Source organism: Pectinophora gossypiella, chromosome 18 (genome assembly GCF_024362695.1).
Source record: "Pectinophora gossypiella chromosome 18, ilPecGoss1.1, whole genome shotgun sequence".
Taxonomy (NCBI): Eukaryota; Metazoa; Arthropoda; class Insecta; order Lepidoptera; family Gelechiidae; genus Pectinophora; species Pectinophora gossypiella.
Window position 1 is genome coordinate 14,488,747 of NC_065421.1, and position 22,380 is coordinate 14,511,126.

Sequence of the window (22,380 nt, forward strand, 5' to 3'; positions counted from 1 at the left end):
ATAATAAAACATTAAATAAAATAAAAGTTACATCAGGAATTAGACTGTTTTATAAGCCAAATAGGTGCACACAACATTTGCAGTGTAAGACAACGTAATCGTTTAGGTAGATAACTAAACTACTGGCAGTTGGCCTATGGGCAGTTATGCCCATTTTTCTTTTCTTTTTTTTAAGTTACTTACCTATTGTAGTTTTATCGCAAATGGCATTAACTACTTGGCCGAAAAAACGAGCAGTGTTGAGGACTTACACCGGGTAGCAAATTTAAAATATTAGGCTTGAGAATGCAAAGTTGGGCGCGAACATCGGCTCAGGGCGTCGTGTGAAAGGATTATATTTGAAAGAAGTAATCGACCCTAGTGAGCCGATAGCGATACGCGCTGAACGAGGGAAATCGTCTCCGTCGAGCCTTTCAAACTCGCGTCATAGCATCAAAAAAGTTCAAAGTTTTAATAAAAATAACTTCAACTGAACAACAGTCATCTTTCAAATGTGAACTTCACAGCATTCCTTCGTTAATTATTCATCTGCCCAGCTCACTTAGCATCGTTGTCAAGCCTCGCGAATCATAGAAATACACAACCTCCATGTATATTTAAGTTTATTCGGAATTCTCGTTTCTTTGTGAGTTTGCAACATTTGCAAGTGTCTCTGTTAGAATATTTGCGGTTGACATAAATATTTAAGTGCCATAATGTGATTTGTGTGTGTGTCCATGAGTGAGTACGTGCATACTTATGTGTCTGTGTGTATGTGTGTGTATGGGTGTGTATTTGTAGATGATGATGTATTGTAGGTATCTACGATAACAAGAAATTGTACTGGTGGGTTAAAAATGCGATATTGAAATAATTCACGTAATTTAGCAATATTGCAATTTGACATTTGTTCGAAATTTCAACAAATTGAAGAGCCACGCTCTTGTCGGTAGCATTCTCTATGCTACTTTTTTAGGGTTTAAGGCAGTGGTTACCCTCTTGTCTTCCACCCTGCTGACGCGAGTGGGATGGCGCCCAGAGTAGTCTATTTCAAAGCCGTACTAGGACTCCTGTCCTCAGCCTCTGAATAGTACTGACAGTTACAGCTGCCCTCTGTTAGGTTCCAGAACAAATAGGAATATTGTTTTTTTTTGATTAATTTCTTCCATGTGACTTTTTTAGACCCTCTGTGGTACATACTGTACTTATGTGTGTGTGGCAACGATAAGTCTAAGCTAAGAAGTACTTATCGTTAACGACGTGATATCCTGCCGTTTTAGACACTGATGAGGATCATCAATACTCACAGAACAGCTTGATAGTGACATCTCGGTATTGACCCTGCAGTAGAGGGGGCTCCACCCGGCACTGCAACCTGAATAGGAAAGAATACAGTCATAATTTATTGCATTAAAAGTGGTGCATTTGCATACAGAGTGACCCAGAAGTTCAGGTTCAAAATGAAAAATTCGAGGCGCTTATTGGCTACCAGAAACACCCCCATGTATGTTCAGTGATTATTTACGGTTTGGGAGATACCTATGACCTATTTCGTACTTTTTTCTAATCAGGTGCTCATCAGCACCATTCTATGTACCAGAAGAAGGCCATGGTCGATCAATCAATCAATAATACTTTATTGCATAACAACATATACATAAACATACGAATAAAACATAAGCCCAATAGGCGGCCTTATTGCTAATCAGCCGAGTCGATGTGTTTAGAATGAAAGATGATCCTTGTTGATCGATCCATCGATCGATGTATGCAACCTTAGTACAGGCTTCGGGCTTTTTGGGTTGACACAGCTATAACGTGAATATAATTGTGTTAATTAATTATATTGGTTTTTAATGAATAAAATCTATGTAATCATATAAATAATGGACCTGGTGCCAGCCATTTCTCTGGTGAGCGTCGGCAGGTGCAGCTGGCAGACCGAGCCGTCTCTTGTTATTGCTAGACGCTCGTCTCCGCGCCACCAAGACACGTCGGGAGGAGGCTTGCCTGGTGGTGGAAAGATCAAATTTTAAAAAAGCCAAACTTGTAGACGCTTTTACGAACAAGTGTTTTACTTTAATGTAAAGCAAAGCAACAGAGCTGGGTTGATAATCAGCTTACTGCCAATCCACTTCACGTTACGATGCGAGTAACTAAATGATTACTTTCAGCAGAAAACCTATAAATAAATCCTTCCCAAGTGTAAAAAGTTTGAGGTAGCGTTATGAAAAAAATCCTTCAATAATTTGAGAGATAGACCTATGATATTTCTATTCAAATAACAAAGTTATGAAGCTTACCTCCAGATGCTTGACATGAGAGCAATAAATCTTGACCTTCTCGGAAAGGTCCGGCGATTGCACCCAAAATCTCTCTGCCTTCGGAGTCGTATATCCGAGGGGACTCGGGTGGAACTGGAACAATGATATACAATCCAAGTTAAATCTATAAGAAAATGCATATAACAAAGTATTAAAAAAAATAGATGTAAGTAAATTATGTACCTTCTGATACTGTAATACAGAATGAACGTAACATGTTCAAAGTGCTATTTAGAATATTTACCGTCTTCTCTTCTTTTATAGTGTGGGTTTTGTGGTGGATTATCAACCTCACCAGTCTAACGTGCCTTCTGAAGCACGGATCGTCTTACTTTCGGACAATCGGGTGATCAGCTTGTAATATCCCAACCAAACAAGAGATTACAAAGTGATTTTTGTGATATGGCTCTACCGGGATTCAAACCCGGTACCCCCGGATTGTGAGCCCAATGCCCAACCACGGGAAAACGGAGACCGTTTATTGCAACACTTCATCAATCTCATGTTATTCAAACATTCAAACTAATAAACTTACCTATAACAGTCAAGTTGACTTTATAATTCCGGGTCGGAGAGTCAACGTAATCAATCCTGCAGCGGTAGATGCCCTCATCCTGGCGAGCCACCTTCTCAACAGCCAAGTGAGCTGATGATGGATCAGACTCGTTCAGCACGAAGTGGGTCCTGGTGCCGAACTCGCCGGCTACTGCCCAGTGCACCGGTGGGCCGTTTCGGAAGTCTACACTGGAAGAGATATTTAATTTTCAGACCAGAGGTGTGTTAATTGAACTAATTTAAGAGCCACGCTATTGTCGGTGTAGCATTCCTCTCTATGCTGCTTTTTAGGGAGAAATAGGGCAGTGGTCTCACTCTTGCCTTCCGCCCCGCAATGCTCTGTCTGACGCGAATGGGATGGCGCCCAGAGTAGTCTATTTCAAAGTCGTACTAGGAGTCCTGTCCTCCGCCTCTGAATAGTACTGACAGACCCTACATAAAGGCAGATTTTTTTTTCAATTCTCAGAAATCATTACATTTCTTGTTGACTTTAACTATAAAGGTCACTTAAAAGACTGCTACCACCCGTCTAATAAAATATTATTGAAATATTTGCTTTAAGTCGTGGCCTTGCGATATACTTTATGGCCCCGATTCCTGCAGACACCTCCTAATTTTACTTTAAGTTATACCTGTCATTTAAATATTTTTTTCTTTCTTTCTTTTCTTTCTTTCATTTTCTTATCCGTCGAAAAAGAAAGGGACGGATGATTCACAGCTCTTAATTTTAGAAAGAATGAGTAAATGAATGAATAACCCGGGCGAATCAAAAGGTACGTCGCTGGTATGCAATCCGTTTGACGTGCTATCTTGTAACGCCTGCCGCGTTTTACTACTGAGTGTAATTGCTCTTGTTTTTCTGTTAGGAACTATCAAAAAGTTATCATTGAAAACACTTAAAAACTACTGCTTAAAACTAAAATATTATTACATAAATAAACATATACTAATTAACTTAACAAAACATATCTATTTACAAAATAATTCCGTTAATATTGTACGACTTTAATAATTATCACATTGCGTAGGTAGCCGTACCTACATTCCACAGCCGAGCCGTTACTCTTCCGGTCGGATGTTCGACACAATCCTTCTGCCTTTGTAGCGAGAACACCTCGATTACTCGTATATTTTTTAAATACGTTTTTTTACTAATTTTGTCTACGATATAATAATTTATAGTGTTGTGTTATCCCCATTAATTGGGGTTCACCCTTCGAGTTCAGCAACCGCTGGACCCACTACCGGTCCTGTACTTACCTGCACCGTTTCACCCTTCGAGTTCAGCAACCGCTGGACCCACTACCGGTCCTGTACTTACCTGCACCGTTTCACCTTTCGGGTTCTACAACCCGCTGGATCCACTTTCGGTCCTATACTTACCCCACCGCTTCTGCTGCCCTGCTGCGCGCGCCGGTGTACCCCGTGTCGTCGTGGGAAGAGTTACAGGGAAGTGGTAGTTTTCCTACTGCACCAAGGTTGCTCAGCCAGTATCAAATTACCTGCGACCCAGAGATCCGATCTATGTACTTGCTAGGGATTTAATGAAATAAACTTGGTTTAATTTCTATATACCGTTTTATTTTCCCTAGTAAGTACAACCTATTCGATTCGCGTGAAAGAACGCGACAATGGCGCCCAACTAAGGAAATACTGAGCTGAGTATCCTTTTTGCTGGTTTTGGCATTTTTGGTCATCTTTGGTGTTGGTCTGATTATTTTGTCTAGCTTTAAGTGAATTGTAACTACAACTTTTGTGTGCTGTGGTTGCTTTGTGGGAATACCTTACTATTTCTCTTTCAAGGTGATTGCATACAATTAAAAACTCAAAATCGAACCTACCACATCGCACAGAAGGAAAACTTTGATTTTGCACTGCCAACCTCTGTCTATCCCTGTGTTTTAATTGTTGTGTACTTTTGATAGTAGCATTTGTTTTCTTGTTATTTTCCTTCTGCCGTTTGTTGTGTTTTAGTTATTAAGACTTCAGGTACTTGCAACACTTACTCAAAAAATAACTATTCAATTAAACTAATTACAATTAAAACATAAAGTAATAGAGATGTCTCGTCCAATCAAATATTTATCACTTCAGAAAGATGAACTCCTTTATGAAGAGGTACATGGCATGTCAAGGATATTAAACTTACAAACTATTCTAAATAATTATATCTAAACTTTTACCTAACTAAAATAAAACTTTCTATATTTACAAAACTTCCTTGCTGGGATGGAAGTGAGAGAAAAACATAGAATCCCCCAGCTGCTTACTAATTCTCGAGCAGACTGTAAGAGTCAGTCAAGAGATTGATGTGTAATACCATCTAACGCCTTAGGCCTGCCAAAAACTTAAATCTTGAGCATGGCATGCGTCTTCTAATATCTTCTAATATTCTCTAAAAATACCTTAAATACTACTTTATAAAAAAAAAAACAAAAAACAAAACTACACTTACTAAAACTACCAAAACTTATACTAAAAAATCCAAAACTAGCCTAAAACAATGTCTTATTTACTAAAACTACCTACCGTCTTAAATATATTTACTTATATATAGTATTTCTAATTTTTCTTTTTTACAAAAAAAAATATTGAATCTCCAGGCCCTACCCCTAGGACATTCTAATTATTTTATCTTCGGCCCTACCCCGAAGATAAGAAAATTATACTATAAAAGGAAAAAAAACGGTTACCTTAAATCTCCTATTGATTACGTGTGAGTACTAAGCTGCGGTTAAAAGTCTAGTACTCTTTTTGAAAAGGACGCAGTCACTTAAAACTAAATAAGATAACTGTTTGTGTGTGAAAGGGATGAAAGAAAGTAGGGGGTGAATGGAAGGGTTGAAATGAATGTGTACCACGTAATTTTTAGAATGGTCAATAGTAAGAAGGACAGACTAGGTTACATTTTAGTCAGCGGATTTTCTTAGCGAAAATCCTACCCAAAAAAGGGGGGTATGTAACGCCTGCCGCGTTTTACTACTGAGTGTAATTGCTCTTGTTTTTCTGTTAGGAACTATCAAAAAGTTATCATTGAAAACACTTAAAAACTACTGCTTAAAACTAAAATATTATTACATAAATAAACATATACTAATTAACTTAACAAAACATATCTATTTACAAAATAATTCCGTTAATATTGTACGACTTTAATAATTATCACATTGCGTAGGTAGCCGTACCTACATTCCACAGCCGAGCCGTTACTCTTCCGGTCGGATGTTCGACACAATCCTTCTGCCTTTGTAGCGAGAACACCTCGATTACTCGTATATTTTTTAAATACGTTTTTTTACTAATTTTGTCTACGATATAATAATTTATAGTGTTGTGTTATCCCCATTAATTGGGGTTCACCCTTCGAGTTCAGCAACCGCTGGACCCACTACCGGTCCTGTACTTACCTGCACCGTTTCACCCTTCGAGTTCAGCAACCGCTGGACCCACTACCGGTCCTGTACTTACCTGCACCGTTTCACCTTTCGGGTTCTACAACCCGCTGGATCCACTTTCGGTCCTATACTTACCCCACCGCTTCTGCTGCCCTGCTGCGCGCGCCGGTGTACCCCGTGTCGTCGTGGGAAGAGTTACAGGGAAGTGGTAGTTTTCCTACTGCACCAAGGTTGCTCAGCCAGTATCAAATTACCTGCGACCCAGAGATCCGATCTATGTACTTGCTAGGGATTTAATGAAATAAACTTGGTTTAATTTCTATATACCGTTTTATTTTCCCTAGTAAGTACAACCTATTTGATTCGCGTGATAGAATGCGACAATCTACTTAACTGTGTCGGGTTATTGACGGATGTAAAATTTTTAGACGGTTGGTTTAGATTTGTGCTTAAAATTGACGTGTGTTCCATAAATTTTATGCTTTTCGATTACCCGTCCCTTTCCTTTTCGGCGGATAAGAAAATGACAGATATAACTTAAAATAAAATTAGATGGTATTTACAGGAATTAGCACCATTGGCAATATAAATTTGCAGACAGCTCGGTATCAGCAAGCTTCCCGCCATCAGACTGTGAGTAGTTGACCGAGTGGGAGCGATGGTGGAGCAGTCGTATAAGTTGGTTATGATCCGTGGAAAGCCAGGTACAGTACATGCCTGAACTGAACTGTATTTTTTTGTGCCGTGCAAGCTGTACGCTGACGCCGCACGCCTTTAAAAATTTTGATTACGTCTTTAAGATTACTTACAGGACAGATAGATAAAAGGAAATTAACAGTACAGGTTTACCTGTAGGTGTATCTTACAAAACGTATTTCTTTCCGACCTATGAGACACCGGAAACAATAGGTACATAACTAAATAATTCTTCTATTTCCTGCAAATATCAGCTGGTTTGTTTGATAACCGTTAAATATTCTTCTATTTTATACACATAATAGTCATCATTATCATCAGCCCATTAACGTCCCCACTGCTGGGGTACGGGCGTCCCTATGGATGGATAGGGAGATCGGGCCTTAAACCATCACGCGGTCCCAGTGCGGATTGGTGGTTATTAACGACTGCTAATGCAGCCGGAGCACACATAATAGTAAACTTTGTTAATTCATATTTGGAAATCAATGTTCAAGACAATTTAGTAATGAAATCTCAATACCATAAACAAAATAGTTACAGAACAAAAATATGAAACAAAACAAAAATAAAATTAACTAAAACTAAAACAAATAAACAAAACTCAAAATAAAATATCTCAATAATATTGTTTGGAATCTTTAAAAAAGATCCGTAGAATAAATATCTCGTGAAGGAAGTAGTTCAAATATAAGCTATTTTTTATCGTTATGTTTGCTCTAGTTAGATACTCTCGGCAGCAGGTTTATTGATTCCGCTGGAAAGCAGCCGATAAAGTCTAAACAAATATTATCCTTTGATTCACTAAGCTTGTTTCCACCTTTATGCACAAGTATATGCATACACGCTCACCCGTGATCAGTTAGTTAGGGGGCGAGTGAAACCAGAAGTGATCAGAAATAAATTGAACTCACTATGTATTGATGTCCTAAAATAAATTCAATAAGCATTATCTTAGAGCATTAGCTAAGTGTTACGACGTATGACGTGTGGAGATTAGTCATTTGTGGAGTTAGTAAATTTTCTTAAAATAAATAAAAATAAATATGGTTTACGCAACCAGATGACAACTCTCTATACAACTGATACATTTTGTTAATTGTGCTACCATGGTGTTCTAATCAGATAGGGCCGTAAGCGTAAGGACAGTATAGCAGTTACTGTCCTTACGCTTACGGCAAACTACTTATATCTGGATTAGGTCCAAGACGGAAGGCATGCGGAAACATTCCTGTATTACTTCCTTCCTACGTCCAGTTGTTATAAAATCTCCCGCTCAATACTCCAAGTTCTCCCGATTTGGCGCCGGATCCCGTTTATAAATAAACTCATTGTCATTTATAATGCTGAATATCCCTGTTGCTATTTTGGTTCTCCTAGTCTTAATGGATTCGTTTAAACGTTAAAAACGTTTTCAATCTAGAACAAAGATCTGTGGAAAATAACAATAGAGCATTTAGTTCTGTATTTAAATTCTGATACACGATACATCTAATAACTGATGAACATTACATTTGTTCGTATCCTTAAATTGTAAGGGACATTATTAAAGCAGAAGCACTGTAGAAAGGTTTAAGGCACTTTGATTATTTAAGGAGTTGTTAAGGCACCATACTGTAGCATCTGTTGTAGTAGGTCGTGTCAAAAGTGGTTCTATGTTATTTTTTGGTTACTGGTCTCCGAAATTGTCGTCACTGATATTCTTCTTCTTCTATCGTGTGGGTTGTGAGGTGGATTACCAACCTCATCAACCCTGGTATCAGGGTTACTATTGAGCCGCCAAAGGCCCCTGACATGACTCATGTAACGACTACGTTCTTGCGTCAGTAAGTAGTAACCGGGACCAAGGGCACTCACGGCAACGGCTTCACTGATATTAAAAGCCAATTATCTAAAAACATGTTGAAAAAATCAAGGCTGTAAAAATCAAGATATCTTTACATAATAAGCCTATAACGATGTATCGCTCGACAATACCACCACACTGGCTCGCTGGCTATGAGCCAGGATGTGCCTTCGAGCCAGCAACACGGAAAGTTGAGATAATAGTAAGCTCGCCTAGTTGTGCCTGTCGATTAGAATGAACGAAAGCAATGGTCGGAGCGGCCTTTTAAGGGATTGGTGACCGTTGAATCAATAAACTATCAAGTATGTTATAGACATATAGGTGACACGTCAATCCTAAAGATTCTATTCGTTTTCATTGTTATTTTTCGTAATCGTTTTGCAACTAGGCTAAGGCATTGAACATCAATATTTACTTAAGCTTGATGAGACCTTGATACATGTGTTATTTGGCAAGGGTCCTAGGGCAATTTATAAAATCCATTTTCTGATTGTAACCGGATTTATGAAAGACTGAATCGTTCTATATTACAGATAAATCGGTACCTATAATATAGATAACAAAACAGCCTTATACCCCCTAGTCAACTGTCTGATTCACAAAAAGTCTCTCTAAAGTCAAGATATTCCATGATTTTGAACTTTTATGAATTACAAAAAAAAAGATTAGGTGATTTAAGGGATCTCAGAGTTGATTGAGAGATACAGATAGAGTTGCCTATACAATACACTACTGCTCACAATTGAATGAATTTTTCTTTAGATCCAAAGCGCCTATCAACTTGCAGTGCAATTTGCACAGTGCTGCTACTTGGTAAGGAGATAGTGAATATTAGGATGTAGGCTGTTTATGTAAGAACCCAGTAACGATGTATCAGCCGACAATACCTTCGCACTCGAGTCTTCTGGCGGTGAGCCAGCAGCGCCTTCGAGCGAGCGGCACCAACTTACTGATTCTACTCCAGATAACCAGTGAGGTCTGTATTCATTGCTTTTAGTTGTTCATCTTATCTTCATGACAACTTTATAAAGTTAAGGAAACTGATTTATGCATGTTTCTTTTCTCTATTCATCTGATCTCTCCTTCGTTCCTCTTCATCTCCCTGTTTCTGAAGCTGTTCTTTATTTTAGTCTTTGTTGTTTCGTCTTTCAATTTCTTTTTTTTTATGTAGAGTCTCACGCTAATCGATTTCATCTTTTTTCATTAGTAATTTGATAAGTAAGCACCTGATGATAAGTCGATGACAGGTCGAGGATTGGACATGCTTACCTAAAAAGTGTCTTATTTTGATGCCCAAGTTGTATTTTTTCGGGAAATAGATTCGCAGACAGGCAATTGCAGACCTTATGTTCAAAGAGAGTAGACCTCTTGCACAGAATGTATATTAGGTATTTATGTTTATATAACATATATTTCGTTCAAACTATGCTTCTCGAAGCTAAAAATCTCAATCAAAACATACCAGCCCGCCATTTCGCAAGCATCTGAAAACAAAATGGCTGCCAAAGTACTCGTAATGCACCGCACAGAATTTTCTGCCGGCACAGTTTAATAAAACCGACATGAATATATGCAATGAGTTTTAAATTATGCTCGTGAAGTCTAGACGGGACGGGGTGGATGGAGATTTTTTGGCACAAACAGTCGGTGTTTTTTTTTTTATGACAGTTGTCTGTCTGCTCGGAACGGTTGAGACTAGCGGAATGGCCGATTTGTGGCGAATTAGATTGAGTTTATGCTGGGTTTCAAACTTATAGCCTTACGTGCTTATTAGAATTCCCCAGACGACAAAAACCCCTTAAAAATCTAGCTGCATGACATACTATAAGTTCACGACTCTGTGGTCTCTGTGGTCCAGTGTTCGAATCCCGGTGGGGACGTATCACAAAAATCACTTTGTGATCCCTAGTTTGGTCAAATCATTACAGGCTGATTACCTGACTGTTCGAAATTAAGATAATCCGTACTTCGGAAAGCACGCTGTTGGTCCCGGTAGTTAAGTGAGAGAGGTACAAAGGTACATCCATGATTTACCGAGATTTCTGCTAGACTAACGTAACTGGTGGTGAAACGTAACGCCGTCTGTAATGGTCAAGCCAACTGCTTTAGTGAAAATTTTACGTACTTACATTAATAATACTGGAAAATTGACGATATTTCCTCAACGAGAATCGCTCCAACGCCCTAACCAGTAAACCATGGAAGCCGGTGGTCCATGATCGGAGGGTACGTTAAGCGTAACGTAACGTACGTATTATTCACTTAGTTGTCGTTATGTAGTCGTTACAGGAGCCGCGTCAGGAGCCATTGGTGACTCAATACTAAACCTGACACCGGGATTGATGTGGCAGGTCAATGACCTCACAACCCACATGATAGAAGAAACATGACGATGTGACAATTTTGCTACAACAGAGCATAAATATTTCTAGCTAATGTAACTTAATTTATAAATTCTATTGCAAACGCGATGTGTGGTCGCGGTTGCGTTCAAACAGCTAATTATTTTAGCTGAAATACAAGCTAATTGTGCCTCCATTTTCCGTTATTTTAGAATACATTTTGGTTGAACAATCAGGAAAATTTAATTCATGTTTAGTGTGGTGTAACTTATAATATATTATTATGATACTTAGCAAGTGATATTAACGGAAAACGCCACTTCATATTAACTCAGAATCATGAGAGTCATTCCCCTCAGTACGTTGTCACTAACACCCTGTAAATCGAGTGTTATAATAAAATAAATAAAAATAAAAAATAGTTTATTTCTCATTATTGTAGGGAAGTTTGCTGTCGAGACTTCCCACTAAGTAACTAAAGTACTTATGTTGGGAATGACTCGCAACTCCCCTTTGGTATACTTAAGATTTTAAAACATGGTAAATATATAAATATAAACTCAATAAAAAGAAAAAAATAATAATTATAAGAAAATGTGAGTGAGAGCAAATGAGCAAGTGTGAACTGCGTGGGTGAGTGTGGTATGTATGGGGGTGTGTGTGTGTGTGTGTGTGTGTTTCCCAACGAAGTGTTGTAGTCTCTGAGTAAACTAAGTAAAATAAATGCGCCTCTTAATACAACCTCTAAATTTCAATACGCATTCATCAGTAATTTCACCAACACATTAGTCTCGACTATTAAAGACAGCTAACCTAACCTAACCTAACCACCTATCACGTTGGTCTAACAGAAAGGTCCGGTAAAGCGTAGGTTCTCTCATCTTCAAATGGTTGTACCTTTGACTAGCCCAATTGGGATTAGAAGTTGGGAGTCCGGAGCTTATGTTATGTTATTTAGCAGGAAGTATACTTATTAATAAATTATTAGCTAACACTAGCTATTATGTTTTGTGTCATAGTAACCCCTATGGATGTGTTTATGTCTGAAATAAACATGATAGATAGAGAATTTTGCTTTCCGAATGAATCACATATAGAGTGCGCTGTTCATTGTAACTACATACGCCAATAACGCGACAGATAAAATAAATAATTTTATTATTTCACTTATACTAACTACTGCACTTAAGATAAATTAATAACTCGTTTGTTTAAGCCCGATACCGGGGTTTGAACCGGTGTATTCTGATTATGTTTTAAAAAAGTTAAATCTTTCGACCAACTTAACGCGCCGGAAGAACCTAAACACTACCTTGTTAATTAAACAACGTTAATTAATACCTCCAAATGACGCAGTATTTAAAGCAATTACCATTCATAAGGTCGTAAACAAAAAATAAATTGCAGTACAGAAGCGTATATAAATAATAGGAGGCAGGGAATGGTGCAGTAGGATTTGGCCTCGCGCCAGAGGCAAGCTGAGGCAGAAGGTCTAAATGCATAGGCGAGGCACAGAGGCAGAGGCACGAATGCAAAGGCACGGAGTAGAGGCAACGAGGCAAATCCAGCTAACTACCCGTGAAAGTCCGGAGATCGGTGAACACCTGACTTTTGAAACTTGTTAACTTGTTTTCACAGATAAAAGTGTTTAGTACTGTGCTGAAGTGTATAGTAACACAGTTGGCTCGACCATTATAGACGGCGACACGGCTCACCACCTATCATCACATTGGTCGAAGAGAAATCTCGATGAGGTGTGGATTAATCCATCTTGCGATGGATGTGCCTCTGACTACCCCAATTGGGATATAGTCGTTACTACCTACTATTAAAAAAACCCACGTTTGTTTAAAACTTGACTATTTTAAAGTGTTATGAATCTATATTTTTTCCTAATTCGTGTGTCAGGAAAGTAGAATATGAAATTATTTGGTCTCTACCTACACTGATGGGAATTTGGCATGATCGTATGTATGTATGAACGAGCATATTTTTTTGTATGAAAAAATATTCACTGATAATTATGTAATTATCATGACAATTAAAGCTATAGTCATACAGTAAAATGACAATTTGTAAACCATAACTTCCATGTCGTCAATCGTATTAGTCACGTCAGGGGCCTTTGGCGGTTCAATAACAACCCTAACACCAAGGTTGATGTGGTTGGTAATCCACCTCACAACGCACACGATAGAAGAAGAGATCAAACTGCATATAAATAGATCAGACAGTATTAATGCATGCAAAGGAACTTTGACAACTTCTGAATAATTATTAAAATATGCTAAAAGTGAGCACCATGAAAGCCAGCGCATAAACTTAGATTAAAGTTTGGAATCCTTGAGGTCCTTTTAGCGAACGCTAAATGATATCACAACTAATTAACATTTAGTTCCAGACCCTTTTAAATACAGAGCACGCAGAATAGTCATGCGCGATTGTTAGAGGCGGCCGTTTCTGTTGTATTATAAACAGTTTTATTATGTGAAGCAAGAGAAGTGTGTCAGGATCGAAGCAAATGGAATTCTATAGTCTCTGCTTACCCCGGTGGGAAATAGGCGTGAGTTTATGTATGTATGTTTTATTATGACAATATAATTTGGTCATGTCCCTAGAAGACCTATAGATCCGTCCCGATAAGCTCTGACCTGGCGTGAGCGTGGAAAACGCAAAAGAGGGCGGCCCAAAGAGACCTGGCGAGGCTCCTTTGACCAAGAATTAAAAACTCTCGGCATGTCATGGAAGCAAGCTTCAGAAGCTGCAAAGGATCACCAGGAATGGAAACCTCTACTAATCTATAATCTTACATCCCAACAGAGGATAAAGGGATTAGAAGAAGAAAAAATATTATAGTAGCCGTAATTCTGTTACCAAGACTAGTGAGATGTTCGAAGTTGCCACTGAATGTCACCGCATTTTAATCGGCCTGGGGTGTTAACCAACAATGACGCTGATAAAAATATATGACCTTCTGTCAATCCCATACATTTTCATAACTGTCACTGTCGCTTTTCGTGATTATTTGCAACCTGGCTAAGGCCCCAGAGCAATATGTATATTCTAGTAGCGGCTGAGCGTAATTCGTCTCCATGCTCTATGCTTTTAAGTTTTCTAAATTCTATTGGCTCTGATATCTTTTGTCTCACAATTTCGAACTTACTTAAGTCATCCCAACATTCATCTAATTTGTCAAGTAAATTGCTATAAAGTGATTCTGACTCCACTCTGTGTCAAAATTTAATTTCGAGCCGGTAGAAGCAGGAATGATGCTAGAATTAATTCAAATTTTCGAATTGAATTAACCGGTTAATGCAGATTTACTTTCAACCCGGTTGAAGCCAGCGTTTGGTGTATGAACTCGCTCGTGTTGTTCGGACCACGAACAAAATATAAAAATGTCTATGGTTTTGTTACTATAAAAAAGTTATTATCATAGACAAATAGGGGACTTCCTTCTTGGCATCAAAAATAGATGCATAATCAATATTTTCTTGTGTTAAAAAATTATCTAAAACAATACTAAAAATATATGGTGATTTTTAAAATAATAATAATAAAAGTGTAAAATTTGTGAATAAGTAAAAGAAAACAATAAACTTTAAAATATTCCTTTATGTGGTCGTTTAATTACCAGCACACCACTCAACCATCACATCTAGAACGCCACACGTGTTGTAGATATTGTCAAGCTACAACGCAGTGTGGTTGACAAAAAATAACCAAAATAAGTTGTCCAACTTATAAAAGACAAAACGTAAACCATTTGCTAAATTATCCTGACCCCTTTTATTTTCAAAAAACCAAATGCCCCTTTTTCCGACGACTGATTCTGATTCTGATTACCATGATTCTGTGTTAATATCAAGTGGAATTTTTGGTTCAAAATTCATGATTTTTTTTTGGTTTTTTTTTAATTATTTTCTATTCCATACTTTTGCGATGAAAAATTCCACTTGATATTAACTCAGAATCATGGCCTGAAACATCCCTCACAGTTTTCGTTACGATGTCACTAACACCCTGTATTTCAACTAGAACCATCCTAAATGCATACCATATTTCATACCATAAGCAACCAAATCCCCATTCATTATAATATGAGGAGCTCGGTGGCGCAGCGGTAAACGCGCTCGATCTGCGATTGTTGAAGTTAAGCAACTTTCGCAAAGGTCGGTGATAAGATGGGTGACAACAAAAAAAAGTTTTCATCTCGTGCTCCTCCATAGTTCGGAAGGCACGTTAAGCCGTCGTCGTTGGTCCCGGCTGCATTAGCAGTCGTTAATAACCAACAATCCGCACTGGGCCCGCGTGATGGTTTAAGGCCCGATCTCCCTAGCCAGCCATAGGGAAGGCCCGTGTCCCAGCAATGGGAACGTTAATGGGCTGATGATGATGATTCATTATAATATATTATAACATTATCTCATACTTTCTACTCACATTCCTACATTTCAAAAGTTAGTATATAATTCTACCTACGTCACATCTTTTAGTTTTAGCTCGTAGTAATATCGTGATGGAACCCACTGGACAGGGTTTAAAGCCAGTTAAAGCCGTCTTAAGTATCCAATTCGCATTGCAGTAACGCCACATAAGGACGGTCGTAAAGAACGGATGCGCTGTAATGGCAGAACAGAAGCATTGGAGCATCGCCCGTGACGGTTGACGAGCTGGTAATGTATTGCATTTACTTGGAGAACGTAGTGAGTGTTGGAACAGAGAAATCTCGAGTCCTTAACCCTTAATGGCGAGCCGTTGGTCCCGGTTACTACTTACTAATGTAAGTAAGTACTCCTTACATGAGCCATGTCAGGGGCATTTGCCGGCTCAATAGTAACCCTGACACCAGGGTTGATGAGGTTGGTAATCCACTTCTCAACCCACACGAGAGAAGAATGGCGATAATAGCTAAAAGTAAGTAAACAAGTAAAGACAATTTAACATGACATAGCTCTCTCTCTCTCTCTCTATTTAAGAGCTGCGCTCTTGACGGTGGAGTAATCGCCATTCCTCTCTTCTTCCCGTCAAAACCTTCACCTCCCGATACGACACGACCTGCAACATGACATAGCGTAACGCCTATATTCCCGAAGGGTAGGCAGGGTTGTATAGTATAGTATACACCCACTTCTCGCCAGCTGTTTAAATCCCATGTTAAAGGGGCCAGTCCATTGCCATTAACCGAGCACAAGTCATAAAGACGAATTCCAAACCCCAAACCCCGGTAGCGAACATGCACCAATGAGTTATTTTTGCCAGACGGCGATACGGCTCACAGCTATCATCACCAGCCCACTGCTGGGGCACGGGCCTTCCCTATGGATGGATAGAGAGATCGAGCCTTAAACCACTACGCGGGCCCAGAAGTTAATGTTGTTTCATACCTATCACGTTGGTCTAATAGAAGGCTCTGTGAGGTGCGGGTACTTACTTCATCTTATAATGGAAATAACTCTACTATAGGATTACTAATTTTCATCAGTCTGGTGTCAACCTAGATTGTTGAAAATTAATTCAATGGTACATAGAAAACGAAAGAAGTTTTTATTAAATTTTCTGACAAAGGCAAAATTTTAACCTCAAACTGTCATTACCACAGTTTATTCAAAAACGAATGTAATTCCAGCTTAATTAATTCCCTGTCTTTAACACAGCTTACACAAAGCCTATTTACATCTGTAATTGTTGTGTATATTTCCAATTGAGATACTATTATCATTCCTATATCTACACACAAAGCTATAATTTCCAACTGAGCGAAATAGCGCTTCGTCAAAATATTTACTCTACACACACCATAGCTCCAGAGACCAAACCAGTATTTGTTGACCTCTGATAGATTGCATCGACCCCCTCTGACGCCCTAGTTATGTAGGAGGAGTGGAGGGTGAGGAAGATCAGGGCCTGTCTCGAGAGTATACTTCGAATGTGGCTTTAATGGCGCATAGTCTTAAATAAAATGAATGTCTTGCGGGATGATGTGCTCAGCTCGGCGGCGTGGCTTGGAGTATTGAAGGGTTTCGTAGACAGGAAATGTAACATTGATGTATTTATCAAGATGCTTCTTCTATCGTGTAGGTCGTGAGGTCGTCATCAACCCTGGTGTCAAGGTTACTATTGAGCCGCTAAAGGCCTCTGACATGGCTCATGTAACGACTGCTTACTTACATCAGGGACCACCGGCTTAACGTGACTTCCGAAGCACAGATCATCTTACTTTCGGAGAATCAGGTGATCAGCCTGTAATGTACTAACTAAACTAGGGACCACAAAGTATTTTTTGTGATATGGCCCTAATCGAACCCAGGACCTCCGGATCGTGAGCCCAACGCTCAACCACTGGACCACCGAGGTCGTTATCAAGATGCTAACATAGCGTCACGCCTGTATCCCCAAAGGGGTAGGCAGACGTGTATTGTATACACCCACTCCATGTCAGTTATGTGTAAGTTCCATGATATAGGGAGTGAGCCTATTGCCAATAACCGGGTACAAATTGTGGAAGCCACGGGATATCATTTGGGTATTTGAGTGGATCAAAAATCTAAATATATAAAAGGAGAAACTGACTGACTGACATATCAACGCACAGCCTAAACGGCTAAACGTAGGCACTTCAAATTTGGAAGGGACGTAGCTTAGGTACCGTAGAGGTGCACTAAGAAAGGAATTACCGGATTTACCACGGGAACGGGAATTAGCGGGAAAAATCATTTAACGCGGACGAAGTCGCGGACAAAAGCTAGTAAATTTTAAATACTAACGTAAAAATTGAAGCCAGACCAAGATGATCAAAAACCAATCTTATTTTACTATTCTAATTATTTTCGAATTTCATTTATGAAATAAGTAACAATGAGTACTACGTTTGACCGCTTTTATTGATGACGTCACAGGACAGTATTTCCATACAAACTCCAAAAACTTTCGTTTTGACGCGTCGTAAAGAGTAAGTATCTCATTTGACTAGGTTGTCAAGTAGCCTAACTTCAACAATCGCAGACCGAGCGCGTTTACCGCTGCGCCACCGAGCTCCTCGATTGTTGAAGTTAAGCAACTTTCGCAAAGGCCGGTCATAGGATGGGTGACCACAAAAAAAAGTTTTCATCTCAAGCTCCTCCGTGCTTCAGAAGGCACGTTAAGCCGTTGGTCCCGGCTGCATTAGCAGTCGTTAATAACCACCAATCCGCACTGGGCCCGCGTGGTGGTTTAAGGCCCGATCTCCCTATCCATCCATAGGGAAGGCCCGTGCCCCAGCAGAGGGGACGTTAATGGGCTGGTGATGATGATGTCAAGTAGCCTATTATTATCTATGATCCAAACACGAATTCAAACTCATAAAGTCGATTTCAGTGAATTGAAGTCCGACCCGGTATTCGAACTCGGGACACTGCGATATAAGCCACTCGTTCTTCGAACACGACCATTGCGGATTTTCCTGGAGTAGACTATGTTGACATTTGAGTGCCAAGTGGGATTCTTCAATAAAAACGTCAGGAGTCTGAAACTCCACGTAAGGCGACATTACAGAGAATTATTACATCTTTATGGTAATGGCGGATGATTGAAATACCTTGTCTGCGAGTTGTTATACTGCTTGGGATTGTCGACTTTATGGATCGTATTGTTATGGAATTTAAAGTAATAAATGCTGTGTTGTCTTTGTTTGTAATGAAGATTTAACAAAGGAGACCTTATAGATAAGGTTTTTAAGGTAGATTGGTTTTCTTCTCTAGTCTAGCTAGCGAGGTCTATGACCGGCCTGACATGCCTCAAGTAACGAAGGAGAGAAGTGGTGTGTTTATAGACACAATTATTATTATTTATCTTTGAGATTCTTAATATTTTTAAGAAATATTGGTGTACTAATGAAATACACGGGCCTAGGCCAAATGTATTTCAGTTTCAGTGTCTGGTGCAGTCAAAGTTTGGTCGACGTCTATTGGAGTAGGGATCGGTAAAATTGGCTAAATCTGTAAATTTGAAGGTTGAATGTCGGTTTGTGAATATTTCCTAACAATTCTGCAGGTATTTAATATAACGGCTTTTTGTATTAAGGCATAAGAGAGTGGCGGCAAGGATAGCAGTGGTGTCTTTATAGACACAATTATTATTATTATTATATTTTTTATATATTATAATAGCCAAGTATGTTGGCTGGACTATGCCTGATGGTAAACATAGAGAAGCCCTAATGAGGGACTTTCTAATCGGCGTTCCGCAAAAACACGATAGATGGCGTTGTTAAGTTTCTTCTTCGTTTAGACTTCTAATTTTATGGATAACAGACATATCTTTGTTTTCGTTTATAAATGATATGACCCTTTTTATTACACCAAGTTACAATTAGAACTTCCACCCATTATTATTCTGATCAAAATAAAGAGAAGCAATATAGGTAGCAACATCATTCTATACATAATGTGATCCAAATATCAAGTAATAATTTAGTTTAGTTTAGTGCTTCTGCCATTACATTACATTTTTGAATAATTATGTACCCCAGCAATGAGAAAATAGGTAATTATCACGTTAAGAGTGAACAACGCCATCTGTCGTGTGTTTGGGGATTCACGTCGATTGGAAGGTCACTCATTGCAGTAGCAACTGAAAAGCTGAGTCAGTTTCGAATCAGTTACGACTACCATACTGGCCTAAATGTGGACGGTTCTCCAAATGCATCTTCATATTACTCTAAAACAGGGTTTCCCAAACTATGGGTCGCAATCCACGCGAGGGTCGCGAGCGAATATGGAGTGGGTCCTGCTTGTAAAATGACACACCAACCGACCGACCAGACAACGGTAAGAAACTTTGTTTGTTATTTGAAAAGTTTTTTATTCATATTGATAACGGTTACTTAGAGGTGAGTCCCGAGTTTTTAAACTCGTATTAGGTCGTAGCCCATTCAACTTTGGAAACCACTTCTCTAAAGAACAGTCAAGTGACTAACCGGGTACTAAGCGCATACTTAGTGTACAGAGTTATGAGCCGCGTAACGGCACATAACAGAAAGAATATACAATTGGCACTGACAAAATCGCAGTCGTAGCTAATGGCGTATAAACGTCGGCAGCGCCGCGAAACGTCGGGAAAAGCGGCGAAACGTTGGAAAATGCGGCGAATTCGCGGGAATCATGGCGATGCGTCGCGAAGCGGCCGCGGCAGCCCCTAAACGAGGCTTCTTTATTTCATTCCTTTTATGTAGTCGGGAATTTCTTTATTATTTCTCCAGTTGGAAGTGAAACAATACTGGTTTCTTACGGGCTTTTGATTACGTTACGCTTTTATTCGGCAATTAACAAAAGACGAAGTGGACAAAGCAGTTTGCGTTTGATCTTGTTTTGTGAACGTTTAGGTGGCAAACTTGTCTTTCAATCTTGAAAAACGTAGGATTTCACGTTTAGTTCCTTATTGTATGTAGGAAGCGTCAGAAATGCTATTCAACATTTTTTGGCACAAATTACGTATTTAACGACGGTAAAATTATCTTTACACAATGACACCTACTCCGCAAAGGCCCCTGACATAACTCATGTAACGACTACGTACTTACATCAGTAAGTAATTACAAAATTATCTTTACACAATGACACCTACTGCCATGGTGTTTCTATCGGTTAAATTGATTTGCTGGTCGTGCCTGTGACAGGTGGCTAATACAATACAATACAATACAAATACACATTATTGCACAAAAATAAAAAGAAATAGCTACAATAAGACTCTTAACAGAGTACATGGAAAATGGCGGCCTTATCGCTTAAAGCGATTTCTTCCAGACAACCAATAATAACATGAAACTAGATAATGGTGCTGAATCCAGTAGACACCATCTAATTTTATTTTAAGTTACACCTATCATTTTCTGATCTGCCGAAAAGGAAAGGGACGGACGATTTAGAGATAATGTGTGTGTCGATGTTCGAGCTGAAATATATTCTCTTTGCGTCGTCAGCCTCAGTCTGCTAGCAAAAACAACCGACGTCCTTTTAAATAATTCAAAATAATCAAATCTTCGAATACCACGACCAACCTTTTGACGACCTATTTTATTTGGACAATCATTCAGTCTGCAGTGTCCTTGCCAAACAAAGGACGAAACAAAGTAATTTCTACAATGTCCCATCGGGAATTGTACCCTCAAGTCCCTGTACACTAGACCCTGGCTCATCCCCATATCATCATCATCATCATCAGCCCATTAACGCCCCACTGCTGGGGCACGGGCCTTCCCTATGGATAGATAGGGAGATCGAGCCTTAAACCACCACGCGGGCCCAGTGCGGATTGGTGGTTATTAACGACTGCTAATGCAGCCGGGATCAACGGCTTAACGTGCTTTCCGAAGCACGGAGGAGCTCGAGATGAAACTTTTTTTTGTGTGGTCACCCATCCTATGACCGGCCTTTGCGAAAGTTGCTTAACTTCGACAATCGCAGACCGAGCGCGTTTACCGCTGTGCCACCGAGCTCCTCAAATAATCATCCTCATATAAGTAGTACCTATCTGTATAATTATGGAGAGGATGAAAATGAGGCTATCATCTCAAAAGAAATATGTTTCATAACCAAAACAAAACACCCCAAAACTCCGGTTATCTCCACCCAGTCGTCAGCCTCTCGTTGTCTCCGTTTAGCGATAGGTGGCGCTAGTAATGTTGGCCCTGCGCCAACCCTCAGAAGACCAACTGGATCCCATGTCGCGGATTCATTAGTCTGCCAATTTATGTAGACACTGTTTTTTAGTGTTCCATAATCACATTTTAAGTGGAGAAATGCTGTTCTTTTTTAGCCGGATTATACGAACGAGTTGAAGAAAAGAAATTAATGACAATCACTACATAGTATAAAACAAAGTCGCTTTTTCTGGCCCTATATCCCTATGCACGCTTAAATCTTTAAAACTACGCAACGGATTTTGATGCGGTTTTTTTTAATAGATAGAGTGATTCAATAGGAAGGTTTATATGTATAATAAAATCCTTCAAATAGTGGAGAAATACTGTTATTTTTGAAGTTTTTAATGTGATATCGTAAATTATTTCATTTTTTCCTCAGCATGATTTAGGCGCATTAGGGCTAATTCTCATTATGGCAACCGACTCGCAAATGGACTACTTCTCATTATGGCATTGCACCCGAGCGAAGCCAGAGCAGGTCGCTAGTTGTGTATAAAATCGGATCCATTAATACGTTCAGTTGAGCACTAAAACCATATTGTCATCATCCAAGTCAATG

At 39.2% G+C, this 22,380-nt stretch overlaps 1 protein-coding gene across 1 annotated transcript in view; it reads right to left on the reverse strand.

Annotated features, from left to right (window-relative positions):
• LOC126374855 (nephrin-like) overlaps positions 1–22,380 on the reverse strand; it is a 153,474-nt gene that overhangs the window by 23,834 nt on the left and 107,260 nt on the right. Inside the window, exons 4-7 of the mRNA XM_050021613.1 lie at positions 2,839–3,047; positions 2,283–2,396; positions 1,872–1,989; positions 1,287–1,354 (exon numbers count right to left, since the gene is read on the reverse strand). Of these exons, the coding sequence (XP_049877570.1) occupies positions 1,287–1,354; positions 1,872–1,989; positions 2,283–2,396; positions 2,839–3,047 (509 nt within the window). The remainder of the gene's footprint in view (positions 1–1,286; positions 1,355–1,871; positions 1,990–2,282; positions 2,397–2,838; positions 3,048–22,380) is intronic.